Source organism: Chelonia mydas, chromosome 6, assembly GCF_015237465.2.
Source record: "Chelonia mydas isolate rCheMyd1 chromosome 6, rCheMyd1.pri.v2, whole genome shotgun sequence".
In the NCBI taxonomy this organism is placed as follows: Eukaryota; Metazoa; Chordata; order Testudines; family Cheloniidae; genus Chelonia; species Chelonia mydas.
The window spans coordinates 104,242,065-104,263,678 of record NC_051246.2 but is presented as its reverse complement, the minus strand read 5'-3'; the positions used below and the strand labels follow the sequence as shown (position 1 = coordinate 104,263,678).

At 42.8% G+C, this 21,614-nt stretch overlaps 1 protein-coding gene across 10 annotated transcripts in view; it reads left to right on the top strand.

Moving 5' to 3' along the window:
* Positions 1-21,614, top strand: part of BTBD7 (BTB domain containing 7) — a 114,947-nt gene that overhangs the window by 62,092 nt on the left and 31,241 nt on the right. For 8 of the 10 annotated variants that reach the window (XR_005225593.2, XR_005225594.2, XM_037900866.2 and 5 more), the window contains one exon: positions 16,616-16,824. The exons of 1 other annotated variant lie outside the window; for it this stretch is intronic. Coding sequence is in view for 7 of the 9 variants with exons in the window: in XM_037900866.2 (XP_037756794.1) it covers positions 16,616-16,824 (209 nt within the window). In the remaining 2 variants the exon portion in view is untranslated. Of the gene's footprint in view, positions 1-7,198; positions 9,809-16,615; positions 16,825-21,614 lie in introns of those variants that run through there. One more of the 10 variants, XM_037900871.2, reaches the window with a different exon arrangement.

Sequence of the window (21,614 nt, the reverse complement as noted above, 5' to 3'; positions counted from 1 at the left end):
ATCAGTGTTTTTAGATAATCAAAAGAGAGTTCCATTATTGCCTAGCACTTCCTTGCTTTCCAAGGAATTATTTAATGTGCCTGTATTCTGTCACATTCTGTTTTGGAGAAAGGACCATTTCCTTTATTCTGTACTTCAAATGAGCCTTGCATCCAATCAGTGACACATATGGTCACTATACACCTGTCAATCTCAATAGAAAATTTAAGACAGTTGATCAATTCTTTTGCTTTTCTGTGTTTTTTAGTAATGTTGTTCAGCTTCTCAGGACTAGACAAGTATGTGATAAGAATCTCACTGAAATGCAGATTTTCAGTCTTGCACAGTACAGCTGTAGTCATCTTTTCCCAAAAACAAATGATAGGTGTAAAATATGTGAACAGCATTTACTTTGAAATAAATCTCTTTAGGATTCTGAGAAGAGACTTTCCTTTTGAGTGATGTGTCAGAGTGTTTATCTCTGCTTATTTCCTTTGAACCAAAAATCTTTTCATGTAGTTTTCAGACTTCAGGACACTTTTGGAATAATCGGATAGTCTTTTTGCCTGCAAATCTGACTCTTTATAACCAGATTGCACAGAAACCTGCAGTGCAATTTGGCAGGGACAGAATGAATGCAACAAGAAATCTAACAAAAAAAACAAGCCCACCTCATAAAAAACTCCTTCAAGAAGTCAGACTGTTTTGTTTAGAAAAGTTAATCCTTCTAAACATACCATCATAAATCATCTCCCAGGGGCTGATAGGTTTTCATTGCCAAGTTTTTTGTTGTGCTAGAACTTCCTATTTAAAATCAAAATGGAAAAGGTTTTAAAATAGCAGTTCACTAAAATGTAAATTATTAAATCTCATGGTAGTTAAAATAGCTTCTAAACCATACAAATTAAGCTCCAAGATCCGGTTTATGACATTTTGCAACACACTGTGAAGTATTTTAACAGCTAAACTTCCCAAATGATTTCAGCTTACCCCCTCCTTTTTAAATAGCCTTTCTTTTAAATGTTAGTCTTCAAAGATCTAACATGGGATTTTTGAAGGATCTAAAGGGAATTAAGCACCCAGCTTCATTAGGTTCCTTTGAAAATCCCAGGTCTGCACATGTAGGAAAGAAAACTGTAACTCTTACACAAATATAAGTAGCATTCAAGAACTTGTGTGTAGGTCTCTGTTTTAATTGGTCATTACTTTTATTTAACAGCTTTCATTTTCGGAGAATATTTTTTTTCTGTGCTTTGGATAGCACCACTATAAATGAAGGGTGTGTCCGTAAGATAGAGGGCAGCCAATTTGAATAGAGGATATTTGAATCTGGCACTCCCTCTTCCACAGGCTCTCACTACAGGGTCCAGTCTGTTTTTGTCTTGCTCCTAGAAGCAGCCGATGCCCCAAGTAGGCCTTCCATATATACTAAACTGAAGCTTGGCCCATGCAGTTGTAGAGAGTGAGGGGAGCCAAATCTTCAAATACTATGAGAGCAGGAGCACTGAATTTGCAGAAATCTACTTCTAGCCTTCCTGACAGCAGTTCTATTCACTGTAATCAGGAGACAGCTCTGAGATCCACCACACTAAGTCACCATTGGGAACAGTGTGCTTATCTCACTGAAGGCACCACCCTTTCCTGAAACTCTACAGGGAGCCCGACACCAGGGACTAAGATGGCAACATTTAACTTGTTGAGGCATAGGAGTCCTCAGATATACCTCTTGTGAAAGAGTCTGTTCTTCTCTTAGCATTCAGCCATGTTGTGACCTATAGGTGTATGTGACTGCCTTGCACTGAGATGCCTACAACAAATTCCATAAAAGAAGCTAAGACTTCCTCTGTAAAGAACATCACCATCTTCCAAAGTGTTCCTGGGAAAAGTTCTCTTGGTTCATACTTCCATCTAAAAGTTGGTTTAAAATAGGCTGTGCCATTTCAGATGCTGACATCAACCTACCAAGAACCTCTGGAAAACCATAATCTGGAACCAAGTATCCATGAGCTCTGGCTATTCAGTCCTAAAGTAAATGCAGTTGTCATTTCCCACTCTAATTCTACTGACCTGCTTCAATGAGTGTATCCCTTTATGATCCCAGGGGGCAGTCAACATCAAGGAGCTAAGTGGCTCTTGGAGCTCTACAATGGCATATGTCTGCTATCTGGTGGATAATGAAGATCTATCTTCTGGGTTCACCAAGACAATCTGCAGAAGCCTGTCTAAATACATCTTGGCTATTAGCAGTTTCACTTATTTCAATATTGTTACAGTACCGGGGGGCTGTTTAGGGTTTAATGCATTCAAATTGGGTGAGTGTGGGGGAATAACTTCTATCCCAGAACACTGAAAGAGCTGGCACATGAGATTGATTGTCTGGTATATACCAGTGCTAGAAGTCTAAATAATAAGATGGGTGAATTAGAGTGCATTATGTTAAATAAGGATATTGATATAATAGGCATAACAGAAACTTGGTGTAATGAGGATAATTAATGGGACACAGTAATACCAGAGTACAAAATATATCGGAAGGACAGAACAGGTCATGCTGGTGGGGGAGTGGTACTATATGTGAAAGAGTAGAATCAAATGAAGTAAAAATCCTTAAATGAACCAAACTGTACCATAGAATCTCTATGGATAGTAATTTCATGCTCTAATAGTAAGCATAGAACAGTAGGGATATATTACCGACCACCTGACCAAGATGCTGATAGTGACTGTGAAATGCTCAGGGAGAGTAGAGAGGCTATTAAAATAAAAACTCAATAATAACAACAATAATGAGGGATTTCAACTTGACTGGATACATGTATCTGTCATTCAGTCATTGATACATATTGACTGGATACATGTCACCTCAGGACAGGATGCAGAGAGAAAGTTTCTTGACACCTTCTTGGAGCTTTTTGGAGCAGCTAGTCCTGGAACCCACAAGAGGAGAGGCAATTCTTGATTTAGTCCTAAGTGGAGCACAGGATGTGGTCCAAGAGTTGCATATAGCTGGAACTCTTGGTAATAGAAACCATAGTATAAATATCCCATAATATAAATATCCACAGCAGCTCAACACTGTAGCATTTAATTTCAGAAAGGGGAGCTACACAAAAATGAGGCGGTTAATGAAACAGAAAGTAAAAGGTACAGCTCCAAAAGTGAAATCCCTACCAGCTGCATGGAAACTTTTAAAGGACACCATAATAGAGGCTTAAATTAAATGTATACCCCAAATTAAAAAACACAGAGAACCAAGAAAGTGGCACTGTGGCTAAACAACGAAGTAAAAGAAGCAGTGAGAGGCAAAAAGGCATCCTTTAAAAAGTGGAAGTTAAATCCTAGTGAGGAAAATAGAAAGGAGCATAAACTGTGGCAAATGAAATGTAAAAATATAATTAGGAAGGTCAAAAAAGAGTTTGAAGAACAGCTAGCCAAAGACTCAAAAAGTAATAGCAAAATGTTTTTTAAGTACATCAGAAGCAGGAAGCCGGCTAAATAACCAGTGGGGCCACTAGATGATCAAGTGCTAAAGGGTCAGCAACATGTCAGTGGTAAAAATTTTGAGATCTGTAGTAATTTCTCAAAAAATTGAATGATTGAATGACATAACCTCCCCAAATGTCTGTCACTAAGTATGGTAATATTGTCAAGTGTCCATCGTGCAACATGGTGGTGCTGACGATAAAGCCATTGTGGAGAAACTAAATTAATTTTTTCCATTGGTCTTCATGGCTGAGGTTGTGAGGGAGATTCCCAAACTTGAGCCATTCTTTTTAGGTGACAAATCTGAGGAATTGTCCCAGATTGAGATGTCATTAGATGACAAATTGATAAACTTAAACAGTAATAAGTCACCATGACTAGATGGTATTCACCCAAGAGTTCTGAAGGAATTCAAATATGAAATTGCAGAACTACTAACTGTAGTCTGTAACATTTAAATCAGCTTCTGTACCAAATGACTGGAGAATAGCTAATGCGACATCAATTTTTAAAAAGAGCTCCAGAGGCGATCCTGGCAATTAGAGGCCAGTAAGCCTGACTTTGGTACCGGGCAAACTGGTTGAAACTATAGTCAAGAACAAAATTGTCAGACACATAGATGAACATAATATGTTGGGGAAGAATCAACATGGTTTTTGTAAAGGGAAATCATGCCTCACCAATCTGCTAGTATTCTTTGAGGAGGTCAACAAGCATGTGAACAAGGGGGATCCAGTGGATATAATGTACTTAGATTTTCAGAAAGCCTTTGACAAGGTCCCTCACCAAACGCTCTCAAGCAAAGTAAGCGGTAGTGGGATAAGAGGGAAGGTCCTCTCATGGATTGGTAACTGGTTAAAAGATAGGAAACAAAGGGTAGGAATAAGTGGTCAGTTTTCAGAATGGAAAGAGGTAAATAGTGGTGTCTCTCAGGGATTTGTACTGGGACCAGTTCTCTTCAATATATTCATAAATGATCTGGAAAAAGGAGTAAACAGTGAGGTGGCAAATTTGCATGATGATACAAAACTACTCAAGATAGTTACGTCCCAGGCAGACTGCGAAGAGCTACAGTGTTGATAAATGTAAAGTAATGAACTTTGGAAAACATAATCCCAATTGTATATACAAAATGATGGGGTCTAAATTAGCTGTTACCACTCAAGAAAGAGATCTTGGAGTCATTGTGGATAGTTCTCTGAAAACATCCACTCAAGGTGCAGCAGCAGTCCAAAAAGCAAACAGAATGTTGGGAATCATTAAGAAAGGGATAGATAAGGCAGAAAATATCATATTGCATCTATATAAATCCATGGTATGCCCACATCTTGAATACTGGTGCAGATGTGGTCTCCCCAATTCAAAAAAGGTATATTGGAATTGGAAAAGGTTTGGAAAAGGGCAACAAAAATTATTAGGGGTATGGAATGGCTTCCGTATGAGGAGAGTTTAATAAGACTGGGACTTTTCAGTTTGGAAAAGAGGTGACTAAGGGGGAATATGATTGAGGTCTATAAAATCATGACAGGTGTGGAGAAAGTAAATAAGGAAGTGTTATTTACTCCTCATAATGCAAGAACTAGGGGTCACCAAATTGATAGCAAGTTTAAAACAAACAAAAGGAAGTATTTCTTTACAACACACAGTTACCTATGGAACTCTTTGCCAGAGGATGCTGTGAAGGCCAAGACTATAACAGGATTCAAAAAAGAACTAGATAAATACATAGGATAGGCCCATCAATGGCTATTAGCCAGGATCGGCAGGGATGGTGTCCCTAGCCTCTGTTTGCCAGAAGCTGGGAATGAGCGACAGGGAATGGATCACTTGATGATTACCTGTTCATTCCATCTGGGGCACCAGGCATTGGCCACTGTCGGAAGACAGTGATACTAGGCTGGATGAACCTTTGGTCTGACCCAGTATGGCCATTCTTATGTTCTTATGTATATTTATTAAAAATACTTGCTATCTATTTGGGGGTGATACCATATAACTAGTAAATAGTTACTGTCATACCTATATTTAAGAAAAGGGGAAAAGAGCAATCCAGGCAATTAGATCTCTTAGTCTGTACCTCAGTAGTGTACAAGGCTTTAGAACAAATTGTGTGAAAGAATAATTAATGAAGGCAAACGGAAAAGGGGGTATAATGCAACGGTGGGTTTACCAAAGATTGATCATGCCAGACTAACCTGATTTCCTTCTTTAAGGAGATAACTGTTTTTTTCAGATAAGGGAAATTCAGTTGATCTAATATACTTGGACTTCGGTAAAGCATTTGACATGGAACCGCATGGGAAATTTAGTTAAATTTTAGATGATGGGGATTAGCACAAGATTTGTGAGGTGTGTAAGGACCTGGCTAAAGGGAGATGGCAATGGGTTATGCTGATAGGTGAACGGCCAGATGGTGGTTGCCAGTGGAATTCCTCAAGGACTGATCTTGGGACCAATCTTATTTAATATTTTTATAAATTAGCGTGGCACAAAAAGTAGGAATGTGCTAATGAAATTTGCTGATGATACCAAGTTGGGAGGGATCATCAGGGTCATCCAAGTTTTCCTGAATAATATTCCACTCACCCTCAGTATTGAAGACTGGAGTAACAAAAATGGGATGAAATTCTGTAGTCAAAGTGCAAGGTCATGCACTTAGGGTCTGATAAGAATTTCTAATGTAAGCTAGGAGCTCATCATTTGAAAGCAACTGAGGAGGAGAAAGACTTGGGTATGTTGGTCGATCACAGGATGACTATGAATCACCAGGGTGATGTGGCTGCAAAAAAGGCAAATGTGATGATGCATTTCCAGTAGAGAGAGAAGTATTAATGCCATTGTATAAGGCACTGGTAAGACTTCATTTGGAATATTGTGTACAATTCTGGTCACCCATGTTCAAGAAAGATTAATTGAAACTGGAACAGGTGCAGAGAAGAGCTACTAGGATGACCAGGGAAAAAGGAGCGGAAACTGGAAGAGATTTGCTTGTTCAGCCTGGCAAAACAAAAGTTGAGAAGAGGATATGATTGCTCTTTATAAATACATTGGGTGTGGGGGATGGGGAGGCGGGAAAGTAAACACTGGAGAGGTGAATAGCTGTTTAAGCTAAAGAATACTTCTGGCACAAGAACAAATAGGTATAAACTAACTATGAACAAATTCCGGCTGGAAATTAGACAAAAGTTTCTAACTCTCAGAGGAGTGAGGTTCTGGAACAGCCTCCCAAAAGAAGTTGTGCAGACAAATTAGTTTTGAGAGAGTTGGACAAATTTATGAGTGCTATGATAGGGCTGCTTGTAATGATGGGGTGCAGGGCTCTGCAGCCCTTGGAGTCCCTTGTGGTTTATATCTTATGTTCCTAAAATCTCATGCTTCAGCTGATAACCTATAGAGGTCAGGAAGGGATTTCTCTCCCATTCCCCCAAATGTATTGTTTTAATCTCCTTCCCCTGAAGAATCGGAGATGGCCCCAGTTGGGGATAAACACCAGCCCAGCCCACCCCACTCAGTGTCCTGAGGCGGTACCGACCATTCTCACTCTGAGGCTGACTGGTCCTTGCCTATATACTCAGTGTCTGACTGATTGCCATATGTGTGGTCAGAAAGTAACTTCCCCCAGGTCAGATTGGCAGTGACAATGGGATTTTTTCACCTTCCTCTGTAATGTAGGGTGCAGGTCACTTACTGGGATCATCAGGCTATATTTCATTTAATCAATTTCCTGTCATTGCAGGGCCTTGCGCACTAGTGCACCTTGGTCCCTCCTGTTCTCTGCCTGTGGCACATGATGATCTACTCTCCTGTGGGCTGGAATATTTTGGTCGGTGGGTTTAATGTTTGTGTGTAGGTGACCTGTGATATACAGGTCAGACTGGATGATCTGGTGATCCCTTCTGGGCATAAACTCTGACTCCTGGATCAGGACTTCATTGTGATAGATGCTGTACAAATAGAACAAAAAATGCTCCTTACCCCGTAGAGCTTACATTCAAAAATATAAAACAAGACAACAGTTTGTACAGATGGAAAACAACCAGGAGACAATGAGACATTATTAGTCAGCAGTGGTCATAGGACACTAGCGGCCTTAGCACTCTGAATTTTTTTTAGGTATCACTGAGAAGGAGAGTTTTAAGGAGGGATTAGATGATAATACTTTGTAGTTGCTTATGGGGAGTTCCTCCCAAGCGCAAGGGGCGACCAAGAAAGAATGAAGGTGTTTGTTTGAAAATTTAACAAGTTAAGTGTTTAAAATTTAAAATGTACAGAAATCTGTTCATCAGAGATACCACTAGATTTGTTTGTTGCCATTTTTGGGAGGTGAGGAGAGCAGGGGAGGATAATAAAACTGAGGTTGAGATTTTCAAAGACGCTGAATTCCTTTAGTTGCCTAACTTCCATGGGCTTTCAGTAGTAGTTAAGAGCCTGACTTCTTTTTTTAGATGCTTTTGAAATCTCAACCCTAAGTCAACAAGACACTTATAACCACCACAGCCCTCTAAAACACAAACTGTGTTAATCCAGTGGTTATTACTTCAGGGAAGGCCTGAGAAGAAGAGATGGACATTGAACTATGCCTCAAAAATCAGTGGACTTGGGCTTTGTAGCACCAGTGTGGTGAAATGAATTAAAAAATAAGAGGCCATCCACTGAGCACACTGCTGTCGGCACTCAATATTCAGTCACTTTTCAAATACTGCTTGTCTCTCTCTGGAGACAACATGGGCAACCTCAAAAAATGGTTGCACTGTGGTTGACAGCTCCAGGTGAAGTTCTTGGGAGCTGGAGGTCCTTGACTATAGCTGACTCCCTCCTTCCAGAAAACAGAAGATAAGTTTGCTTTGCTATCTGTGGGTCACAATGTGAGGCCCATGTGCCTGCATGTTTCTTCCCACATAACATCAACTACATAATCTGAGAACTCTTCCCAGAATACTCAATGAAGTGACTGTCTTTTCAGATGAAAGCATCTCACACGGTGTCTTAATAACAAATTATAAATGAAAATAATGAAACCAGCATGTGTACAACCAAGTAAACTCTTTGTAGTAGGGACTTCCTTTAATTTGTCTGTAAAGCATTATGTTTATTTGGGGAGTTATATAAATCTTACTACTCTTGTATATTTGATACCTATCTACTACCATTTTGGATACAACAGAAATGGAGAAAATGTTTATGTACCATTATACTGACTTTTCACCTTTGTTCATAGTGGTTTGTATCTTTTTGATTTCATTAATATACCCTGATCAGCTTTGTCAACCTTATCTTTGTCAACATATGAGCTCTTTCTGCTTGTACAATTCCTAGCGTAAAGGGGCCATGATCTGGATTAGGAGATCTGGATTAGGCACTCTGGATGCTACCATATTATACATCTTTAATATATAATAGAACAGAATGAAGTCCACTAGTGAGATTCAGTAATAGAAAATAATTTTAAAACAATTTCTTAATATTTTTTGTTTTAATATGCATCCTTAAAGGAGATGATATTACAGAAGATTGTCAGGAATATTTATAAGATAAATAGCAAAGCATTCAACTGCGTAATATTGCCTACAGTTACTCTGCTGTATTAATTTGATTTCCTAGAAGCTTTTCATACACTTTGACCATCTCTTTTAACTTTGAGGACAATGCCATTTCAAGGTATTTTTGAAAGCATCATAGATGTTCTTAAGATAATAGTGGTTACAGCTTATTCAACTTGGACATAAAATTTACTATAATGAGTAATCCTGGAGCTACTCATGATATTAAGTACTGTGCCTGGTGGTAAGTATTTGCAGGTTTGCACCTGAAGTTGATTAAAGATTAAGATTGGGTTTATGTGCAGAACTAAATAGAAAGTACTTAATAAAAACAGATTACAGTTTGAGAAGAGTGACACCATCAGTGTAAACAGTAGTGATCCAAAACTCAAACATTTTGTAAGGAATTTTATTGTTTTTGATAAAACTTCAGATAATGTTTTGTTTTTAAACCAGAGGGAGCCATAGTGTAGTATCTCAATTCAGTAACTACAGTTTCTTCGTCAAGCGATCGTCCCTGTTGTATTCCACTGACGGTTATGCATGTATGCCCGCCCGGAGCTTTTTAAAAGTAGTAGTGTCCCTTGGTCCATGCATTCACCCTTGTTTCACTTCATGGTACTGACTGAGGTAATAAAGGGCAGAGTGGACCGACAGCACGCTCAGTTCCTTTTCACCACCGCATGGTCGGTGCTTCTGCTGTTCTCCCATCCCTTGTGACGCACTTCCCAAATTTAGCAAAAACCACTGTTTTATTCTTGCACTTAGCCTTTTATTGTTTTTGTAATAGTTTTTAATTATAACAGCCCCCTTCCTTTTCTTCCCTCCCTTCCCCCAACACCAAGCCTGAGTACATGATTATGCTGAAGATGAGGTTCAAGATCTGTGCTTCTTGCCTTTGCTCGTTGATCAGTGATGAACACCAGTGCTGCCTATACTGTTTGGGGGAAGCCCATGTCATGTCCAGGTGCCTTATCTACCTCCTCTTCCCTGCCCGTACCTGGGAAGGCCAAGTTCTCTGCCTCAAGAAGCACCTCATAGAGCACCACAGTTGGACCGAGGCCGGAGATCCTCTCTCCCCTTCCCCCTCGTACATCAGTCTGAGCACTCAAGGAGTTCACCTCCTACCATGGAGCTCCAATTTGATTCCACTGGTACCATCACTACAGAGCCTGTGCTGGGGCCTAACTGTGAGGCAAGGAAGCATGCGCATAAGCATGGCAATAAATCTTCCTCAAGGCCTAAGAAAGATGCCGCATCGTCCACAAGTTCCAGTCACAGAGAAGCAGCATGATCCAAGGTCCGCAAACACAAGAAGTTGCATCAGAAGCCAGACCCATCGGTCCCAGTTTCGGAGCAGCGTACCTCCTCTGCATTGGTGCCATTGAAGTCCCGGGAGTCGTCGCTTCCGAGGAAGCCCTCCACTCCTGTTCCAGCTCCGGTTCTGTCTGTGGAACGTGTGCCGTTGATACCAGAGAGGTTTGAATCCACTCCCAGCCCTCATGAACTGATTGCCCTGGGTGCAGTGAGGTCTCCGCATTTTCTGGTGCACTCACAGCCTAAGCAGGCCCACTCCCTTATGTTAGGCATGCCACCTTCAAGTCATGTTCCTGCATGCTCCCCTGTGGCTCACTCCACTCCACCAGCTCCAGTGGCATCACCCTTTGAACAAGGATCTGAGTCTTCATCAGAGTGGGAAGACTTTGAAAGTACACATGGTCCACCGTTCCTGTACTATTGACAGAATTACTTGACAGTTCCACCAGCCCAGTGGCACTATCCTCCCCTGCCCCAGCACAGGAGTCACTGATACCCAGCTCCATTGGGACAACCACAACAGCTGTAGGATCTGCCTGGCTGGCTGTACTGGGGTTCTTGGTGGCTATATCTGCCTTCAGAACTATCCTGGTCCACCTGGGAGGAATCCCACACTTTGCCACTCCACCCTTTGTCAAGTTGACATTTGGAATCAGGGCTGGAGGATGCACCAATTAGCCAGGGTCTGACAGTACCACTGGATACAAAGCGGTTACCCTCATTGTCTCCTGATGCGGCTGAGTCATCGACATCGTCTTCTCCCCCAACGACTACTGCCAATTCCAGGAACTGTTGGGGAGGGTGGCCACCTGCTCTACACATTCTGTTGGAGTTGATGCAGGACGGTCAACATCAGTTGCTGGACATTCTGCATGCATCGATACCAACCGGAGTGGCACTACTGATCAATGATGCCATTCTCCAACCAGCCCACACTGTCTGGCATACCCCAACCACATGAACTCCCACCCCAAAGGGATCTGAGTTTTTCTTACCCTCCACAACATTTTTTGGTTATCCAAGCTGCTTCAGAGCGAGACAGGCAGCAGCACCTGCATTCCACCCCAGCTGACAAGAGGTAAGACCTTCTAGATTGCAAGGTCTTTTCCTCATCCAGCCTTCAGTTCCGCATCTCTAACTACTTGGCACTGCTGGCTAAATATGACTTCTTGAAATATGGCCAGTTAGAGGACTTTGTGGACAAACTGCCCAACAGGGTCATGCCCGCTTCCACTCTGTTCTGGAGGAAGGCAAACTGGTAGCCAAAATGATGCTACAGACTGTGGTAGATTCCACAGACACATCTTTGCTCACTGTAGCTACTGGGGTTGTTGTGAGGAGGGAATCCTGATTACACTCCTCTGGTTTCCCTAGGGTGGTTCAGAACATAATAGAAGACCTCCCCTTCGATGAAGCCCACCTTTTCAACCAGAAACTGATGATTTCCTGCATTCACTTAAATGCTCTAAAGCCACTCTGCGGTCGCTGGGTATTTATAAAGTTTTATTGTCCATCTTCTGCACAGTGATCTAGAGCTCCCCAGGTTTTCCACCAGCGATCCTATTAGCCTCCCTAAAAGCATCCTGAGACCCAGAGGTCCAGTTGGCACTGTCCTCCGCACAAAACACCCTGTCTTCATGTAAGTTATTTCTGAGTGCATGTAAAGAGCCACCTTGCGCCCCACCACTTTTGCCAGTCACCCCCCTGGGGGGCGCAGTGTCGGACTTTCTACCAGCATGGAGTGCGATAACAAGGGATAAGTGGGTCCTGGGTGTCATTCAACATGGCTATATGATTAAGTTCACAATGCTACTTCATCCACATCCCCTCCCACCCCCCCCCGAAGGGGAATAGATAGTGATATAGCCCATTCCATATGACCTTTAAGGGCCCAGGGTTCTACTCCACCTAATTCCTGGTACCCAAAAAGAAAGGAGGATGGAGACCCCAATCCTAGATGTCTGCTGTCTCAGCCACTTCGTACACAAATTAAAGGTTCACATTCTTGCAGCCATCATGCTCTCGCTAGAAAAAGGCACATGGTTTATGGCTCTCGAGATGCAAGATGCTTACTTTCACATAGACATCCACACAACCCATAGGTGATCCCTGAGATTTATGCTGGGCCCTTGACCCTTCCAATACAGAGCTCTCCCATTTGGACTCACCACTGCTCCCTGGGCCTTCACCAAGGTTTTCTCTGTAGTGGCAGTCCACCTCTGGCATTGAGTCCTCATCTTCCCTTACATTAACAATTGGTTGCTGATGGCACGGTCCAGATGAGAAACTCAAGCGTCAACATCCCAGCTGATCATGCTCACCCTGAGGGAGGAGAGGAGGAGAAGAAATCCAAAAAATTCGACTTTGGCTCTCATACAGTCCCTGGAGTTCGTTGGAGCACAGGTCATTGGTTGACATGACCTCTGCATGTGCTTACCTGCCAGAGGACCGGTTCTGAACCCGGCTGGAACTGATCACTTCGTTGACTTCCAACCACTAAGTTCTGGTCAGTGCTTGCCATTCCCTTCTTGGCCACATGGAACAGTGCCCATACCATTGTTGTTTCTGCTGTCTACAACTGTGGTTATAGAGCCCATTCTCCATTCCATTCCTTGGACGCCATTCTGACTGTCCTCCCTTCGGTGTTGGACAAACACAAATTAGGTTTGCTCCAGGATGTCCTTCCTTCCATCCTCCCCAAGCATGCTGATCATTACAGATGCATTGCTGGATGGATGGGGTGCCCACATGACTCAGGGAACTTGAACTGCTTGGAAGTACAGGCTGCATATCAACATCCTACAGCATTGGGCAGTACAACGAGCATGTCACGCCTTTCTCCCATCCATCCACTCCCGTCATGTTCTCATGTTGGACAATACCACTACAGCTTACTACATAAGCAAGCAAAGGGGTATGAGGTCTCCAGTGCTTTGTGCAGAAGTGGTACGCCTCTGGAAATAGTGCATCGTGCACTGTATCCTGTTGTCAGCAACCTATCTCCTGGGGACTCCGAATGTAGTTCCATATTCTCTCATCAGGAACTTTGTGACTGACCATGAATGGGAGCTACACGACTCAGTAGTTGCAGACGTTTTTGATCGCTGGGTGGCTTTGGCCGGGGATCTCATTGCCTCCCACGCCAAATACTCCCAGTACTGTTCCAGGGGCATGCTCAGAGCCTGCTCCCAGGGCAATGTCTTGGTCCTTGACTGATGGGACCAGATCAATTATGCCTTCCCTCCCTCCGCTTCTGCCCCATGTCCTTCACAAGATTTGACAGGAGAGTGAGACGGTCCTTCTGGTCACCCTGTTCTGGCCTCTCCAGTTCTGGTTTCCCCTTCTCCGCATCATCCACTCATGGTACCAACGTTTCCAGAACTCCTCCCTCAACACAGTGGCAGGATCAGACACTCAGACCTGCAGATGCTTCACCTGAGAACCTATTTTGTTGATGGGCATCTTCGCTAGTGTGGCAGGAAAGAGTCCATGAGGCAATCCTACCAGGCCAAATGGAAACGTTTTGTCTTCTGAGCCCAACAGTCTGGTACCTGTGGCCATAGGCATTCCGCTCCTCCTGGACTATCTCCTGTCCCTAAAACCATCAGGACTCGCTCTCAGCTCCATCAAGGTGCATGTCACAGCCATTAGTGTTTTCCACACCCCCTATGGAAGGACACAGTTTTCACTCACCCATTGACCGTCAGGTTCTGGAAGGGCCTCATGTGAACATATCCCCTTGTCCAACCCATCACTCTGCAGTGGGACCGTAACCTTGTCCTAATGGCACTCATGAAGCCACCTTGCAACTTCTGGCCTCCTGTTCTCTTTCTCTTCTCTCCATGAAGATTGCCTTCCTGATAGCTACCACCTCTGCGAAAAGAGTTGACGAAATGGGGGCCTGATAGCAGACCCCGCTTTCACCACATTACATAAGGGCAAGGTTTTCCCATGCTTACATCCTAAGTTTTTTTTTTTCTAAAGGTGGTTTCCTGTTTTCACCTCAACCAACCCATAGGCTTTATTGCCTTCTTTCCAAAGCAGCACTCTTCAGCAGAGGAATGACAAGAAGAAAGTCAAGGAAAGTGTGGGCCCCTTACTGAATGAGGGAGGCAACCTAGTGACAGAGTATGTGGAAAAAGCTAATGTACTCAATGCTTTTTTTGCCTAGTCTTCACGAACAAGGTCAGCTCCCAGACTACTGCACTGGGTAGCACAGCATGGGAGGAGGTGACCAGCCCTCTGTGGAGAAAGAAGTTGTTCGGGACTATTTAGAAAAGCTGGACGTGCACAAGTCCATGGGGCCGGATGCATTGCATCCGAGAGTGCTAAAGGAGTTGGCGGATGTGATTGCAGAGCCATTGGCCATTATCTTTGAAAACTCATGGCGATCGGGGAAAGTCCCAGACGACTGGAAAAAGGCTAATGTAGTGCCCATCTTTAAAAAAGGGAAGGAGGAGGATCCTGGGAACTACAGACCAGTCAGCCTCACCTCAGTCCCTGGAAAAATCATGGAACAGGTCCTCAAGGAATCAATTCTGAAGGACTTAGAGGAGAGGAAAGTGATCAGGAACAGTCAGCATGGATTCACCCAGGGCAAGTCATGCCTGACTAATTGCCTTCTATAATGAGATAACTGGTCCTGTGGATGAAGGGAAAGCAGTGGATGTGGTGTTCCTTGACTTTAGCAAAGCTTTTGACACGGTCTCCCACAGTATTCTTGCCAGCAAGTTAAAGAAGTATGGGCTGGATGAATGGACTATAAGGTGGATAGAAAGTTGGCTAGATTGTCGGGCTCAATGGGTAGTGATCAATGGCTCCATGTCTAGTTGGCAGCCGGTATCAAGTGGAGTGCCCCAAGGGTCGGTCCTGGGGCCGGTTTTGTTCAGTGTCTTCATTAATGATCTGGAGGATGGTGTGGATTGCACCCTCAGCAAGTTTGCAGATGACATTAAACTGGGAGGAGAGGTAGATAGGGTACAGAGGGACCTAGACAAATTAGAGGATTGGGCCAAAAGAAATCTGATGAGGTTCAACAAGGACAAGTGCAGAGTCCTGCACTTAGGACGGAAGAATCCAATGCACCGCTACAGACTAGGGACTGAATGGTTAGGTAACAGTTCTGCAGAAATGGACCTAGGGGTGACAGTGGACGAGAAGCTGGATATGAGTCAACAGTGTGCCCTTGTTGCCAAGAAGGCCAATGGCATTTTGGGATGTATAAGTAGTGGCATTGCCAGCAGATCGAGGGACGTGATCGTTCCCCTCTATTCGACATTGGTGAGGCCTCATCTGGAGTACTGTGTCCAGTTTTGGGCCCCACACTACAAGAAGGATGTGGAAAAATTGGAAAGAGTCCAGCGGAGGGCAACAAAAATGATTGGGGGACTGGAACACATGACTTATGAGGAGAGGCTCAGGAACTGGGATTGTTTAGTCTGCAGAAGAGAAGAATGAGGGGGGATTTGATAGCTGCTTTCAACTACCTGAAAGGGGGTTCTCAAGAGGATTGCTCTAGACTGTTCTCAGTGGTAGCTGATGACAGAACAAGGAGTAATGGTCTCAAGTTGCAGTGGGGGAGGTTTAGGTTGGATATTAGGAAAAACTTTTTCACTAGGAGGGTGGTGAAACACTGGAATGCGTTACCTAGGGAGGTGGTGGAATCTCCTTCCTTAGAAGTTTTTAAAGTCAGGCTTGAGAAAGCCCTGGCTGGGATGATTTAGTTGGGGATTGGTCCTGCTTTGAGCAGGGGGTTGGACTAGATGACCTCCTGAGGTCCCTTCCAACCCTGATATTCTATGATTCTAGGGCACGGTTGGTCCGCCCCACCCTTAATCACCTCGGTTGATATGAGGTGAAACGGGTGCATGCGCAGACCAACAGACATTACTACTTTTAAAAAGCTCTGGCTTCGGGCATATGGTGCATGCGCATAAGCCTTGGTGGAATACAGATAGGTAGCACACATATCAAAGAACCTCCAGTTACAGGTAACCTCCTCTTTCTGTTAGAGCACACAAGCAGATGAACAAAATTCTAGTTCTGTTTGGCTTTAAGAAGATTCAGTTTGAATGATTGCATACATCAGAATGCTGAAACACAGTTATAAATGTTTTTAAATGTACTCAGAACTCCATAGTTTGACCCTTCCTAATCTTTGTCTACAGGGCTCTTCTAGTTTTAGATTTATGCAGTGATGGGAGCCGTATAAGACCTTAGGTACAGATTTAGGTGCGTGTTCTCCTTAAGTATTAAACTGCCTCTAGTAGTCTTGCTGCTCTGTTTTGTTTTTGTAGGCTGTGAGGATATTATTGCTGAGAGCATCTCACTAGACACTTTAATTGCCATTCTCAAGTGGAGTTCTCAGCCGTATGGCTCCAAGTGGGTATACCGCCAAGCATTGCATTTCCTCTGTGAGGAGTTTACCCAGGTCATGACTTCAGATGTCTTTTATGAACTGAGCAAGGACCACCTGCTGACTGCTATCCAGTCTGACTATTTACAGGTAAATGTTTAATCTCATCCTTCCAAAAGTAGTTAATTATGTTTTGAAGCTGTATTTTACATTTAGCAGAAGCATTCAGAGTGAATAAAATCTTAAATCTTCCTAAATGGGAAGAATAGATATTAATATTCTTGTGCATTTGTGTGCGCAGAATAAAGCTTTCTCTTTAACTCACGTATACACAAAAACCACAGTAGAGGAACTGATTAAGGAAAGTACTTTGTTTTCTTGGCTTTTAACCCAACCTAAACTGGCTGTATAAACTATTGCTTGAAAGTCTAAGAGTAGTCCACAGCTGTGAATTATTTTAAGTGAAACAGTTCTAGGTTAAACTTTTGCCTTGCCTGTTTAAGTTTTTATGGAAATTGCAGTCTCAGTTTTGCTACTTTGATGTATAAACTGTATGCAAGCATTATTTTGGTTTGTGTTTAAACATACTGCTTATTTTTTACCTTAGAAATATTGATGATTACACTGGTCTTCTGTGAGGATGTATACTGTTTGCTCTTACACCTTTCTTGAAGGGGCAGAAGTGTTGAAACCATAATATATGGCCTTTCTCTAAAATGTTCATTAGTAATTTAAATTAAATGTTAACAAAAACTAACAAAATTGATTTGAAGAGTCTTAATAAAAGTCTCTTCTTTCATTCTTCAACTCCTGTGATGTGGCCATTTCACTAGTTTTCCACTTACCAGGTTCTGTGTAGCCTGGAAAACTATGAACTTCTAATGAACTTTGAACTTCTTTCAACAAGTGGAAAAAATTATCATGGGTGGCATAAGCCCACATCTCTTTCCTTTCCAAATCACCTTTTTAAACAACTACAGCCTGCTCTACGCTGGGGGGGGAGATCAATCTAGGTTACGCAACTTCACCTACGTGAATAAAGTAGCTGAAGTTGACGTGCTTAGACCTACTCACTGTGGTGTCTTCACTGTGGTGAAATGACTGCTGCCACTCCCCCATCGACTCCGCCTGCGCCTCTCACGGTGGTGGAGTACAGAAGTCGAAGGGAGAGTGATCGGGGGTTGATTATCGTGTCTAGATTAGACACGATAAATCGACCCCCGGTGGATCGATGGCTGCCCACCAATGCGGCGGGTAACATAGACATACCTAAAGAGTGGTCACTCAGATGAACCTTTATTTTTATACTTTCCCACTTGTCTGTTTTCTGTTTCCTCTCAAAGTAATTATGTTTGCAGTGTGGCTGAATGTATGAGCTAAATCTAGAATCCAAATGACATAAGTGCCATTCTGTGGCAATGATGTTCAGCCAGCAGTGCATTTAGCCTCTGTGTCCTTTCTTTCCTTCTCATTTAGAGTCTGCTGATTCAAGCCAAAGCTCCTCATAATTTCATAGTGATGTGCTGTAGATCCTGGAATAACTTCTGTAACTTCTATGGCTTGATGAAAGTTCATTCTTAATCATGATTTATTGGCATTTTCTCATGGTTCCAGACTGCTAGTTCTTGTAGTTTGGCCCTTGGCATCCTAGAAATAGACAATAGGCAAAGAGTAATGGCCATACTGCACCACACAAGTGATCCGTGAGTAACAGAGCTGGTTGGATGTCTGACAGTGTTTTTCATCAGAAAATGCCAATTTGTTAAAACTAAGACTTTTTTGCAGAAACATATTGGTTTCAATTCGAAGATTTCTCGTGTGTAGGATGGAATTTCTGGTCAAAACTAGAGAGAGACTCACTGTATAGTTGACTGATTAGGGCATTTTCCTGGGATGTTTTAAAACCAGGTTCAGATCTCTCTCTGAATTAGGCAGAGCAGGGACTTAAACCTGAGTCTCCCACATCAGAGATGAGTGCCCTATACGTGTGTATGTGTGAGTAAGTAAGAAATGTCTTTTGATGTGGAACAAAAACAAATGTCAAAACCTCTCCTCACCCCCTTAAATAGAATTCTTGTTTTCTGACCAGCCCTAGTTAGTAAGCTTCTGAGACTTGGGAGATATGTTGAAGCAGTTATGCTAATGGCCTGCCTCTCTAACACCTTTGTCTTAGAGGAAAGGTTGTAACTATGGGGCAAAATTTAAGAACTTAAGAGTGAAACTATCCAGGCCATGTCCTAGAAGCTTCAGTTCTGCAGCACAAATCTGTCATGTCAGACAGTCTTTACATTGGGTGTTCCCAGGGCAACTGGGGGCAGACCAGATCTTTTTCTCTGAGCCTGGGCTTAGAACCGCACCTCAGGAAGAACTCACCAGAATTCTCTGCCTCCAAGCAGCAGACACAACAGTCTCCAGGTCTTCCTCCTTAGCAGAGCTTTCAAAAGACGTTTAACTAATGTCTTGGTTTCTTCAGTGGCTTCAAGGTATTCCTCAAAACTACAAAAGAAAAGCAGAAAAATGTGTTTGGCTTTCTGAGAAGGATTTGAAGGACAGCATCTCTTCTCCCTTCCCCACCCTCAGAAATGGCAGATGGAGAAAACAGGTCGAAGGAACCCAGCTCCCAGCTGGAGTATGGGCAAGATCCACACCAATGGACTCAAACAGGCCACAGTGAAACCAGCTCCCAGTAGGAATGGGTCAAGGTCCCTGAGCGGTGCTTCAGGATTGGCCCTTTCCTGGGAGTGGATCACTTCAGAAAAGGAGGCTTGAGATAATCTGAGAACTGTATGCAGTAGAACTCACTCATTGCTCCAGAGGCAAGTTGATTCTTTCCCCAAAGTAAATTAAAATATACCAACATGATTAAGATCTTTGTTAGCATCAAATGATGCAGGTTGCAATAGTCCATCTCCTGCTCATTGGAACAGTAGCACCAGTTCCATGGAGAGACACACATTTTGGTATGGTCATACAATTGTCTGTGGTACAAAATAAAACAATGCCGCCCATTTAAGATCTCAGGTCGTAGCTCTACAAGGAGATATACATTCCAAATGGAAATACTGAAATCTATCATTATAGAATTATCTTCCCAGAGTTTCAGAATATGAAAACAAACTCCTGGAATCTAGTGAATATATGATTGGGGAGAATCACTCAAAGATACTTTGGCTTCTGTTACAACAAGCATTTTCAATATAGTATAGTCCCCTTTTGGACTTGCAACTTCTGCATGATTATTCACAAATGCCATATCATCCCTTCCTTCAAGCAAAAGGGATTTATGTCTACCATTGTCCGACTGGCTTCTCATCATGTTATGCAGGGCCCAGAAGCCATCACCAAGTCTCTAGAAACATGACTTTGAATGAACAAGTGGAAGGGCCAGTTACAGCCTTCACAAAATGTGGACATCTTCTATTTTCCAAGACCATCTTTATTTCAGAAAAGAGATAGAAGATTGTGTCTTATTTGCCAAAAGTTAGCACACGCCTCCTAAAATAATCTGAGTCAGTTCCTGGGGTAGTGGGTCTTGTGTTAACACCCAGCACAATTCTTGCTTTGTTTCCAACCATGAATTGCAAGAAATCAGTATATAAAGATCTTGATCCAGATCCAGTACTATAATCTCATAGTGAACTGGTTCTTAATATTATTTAAGTTACCAGATGTAAAGTCCAGAGAATCTGGTCATCAGTGCAGGTCCCAGATTGCATGTAGAAATATATCTAGACTCATATGACTTCAGAGGGGCTGGGTGGCCCAAGGAGAAGACATGGAGTATACCCTGTCTCATGCGATGGATCATCATGCTCACGCCTTCATTTTTAGCAGATGATTCTTCAGACATATGGGGTATGTTTCTAAAAAGGCAAAAAACCTTCAGCACTCTTTGGAGAAGCAGCTTTGCTCATGTCCTATCCATGTTCACTCTGTTCCTCAAGGTTCTACACCAACAAGGAAAGTTAAGGTCTGCCAGCTCAGCAACACACACTTAGAACTGAGGGAATGCTGTTGACCATCTAGCCTTTAAGTGCATCCAGTGCTGCCTAACCCATCAGCTGGGAAGCTGAGAGAGAGGAACTATGGTCACTTGTTCTAAAATGGTGATAAATATTCTACTAGCATCTTAGAGGAAATTCACAAATTTTGTCTCTGTATATATCACTTGAGGTTTAGATATTGGCATTACAAGAAAGAGACATGGGCCAAGTCGGCTGAAGCAAAGGATATTGTAGTGTTTTTACAAGATTCCCCAACCATGGGGATCAAGGCCAAAACTTCTTGGAAAGACAAGTCAGTGACTGCAGGCATATTTCACTGTAAGAAACCCATTCCTAATCATTGTCACATAACAGATTCCTGAGTATCACCAATCTTAACAAATCTCTCACAATGTGAAGATTCCTGTCATGATCTTGATCTGTGCAATACAAATCCTAATAAAACCAACCTTCAGCTTCAGTTTGTATGTCCCTTCCTCTTCTCACTAAAACTATCTTGCCTATTCACCACCTTCTCTCCCAGGGGCTTTTAGAGCTTGCCATGCTTCACTGAAAACCTGTTATATGTTCTATCAAACATGGTGGTTCCATGTACTAGCCAGGCCTCCATCCCCACTTCCACCTGTAATAAGTGGTGATATTGTCCTTCTGGATGAATCCAAACATCCTAGGGAAGTAAAATTCATGTTAGATGTGAACAGAGCTTACAGGGGGTAAAACTCCTCTCACTACCATGCATTCTGTGAAAACAGCAGCCATTTAATGGGCAAAGAGATCACGCGTGTTATGATGAGACCTCCCACCCACACTTTCTCAAACACTATGTTGACATCTTCAGTCCTCCTGATGCAACGTTTGGTAGCAAAGATGTTCCAGACCAGGATGCCCCAGTAACCCACAAGTTCATCTTCAGTCCCGTGTGGGTAAAATTAATCC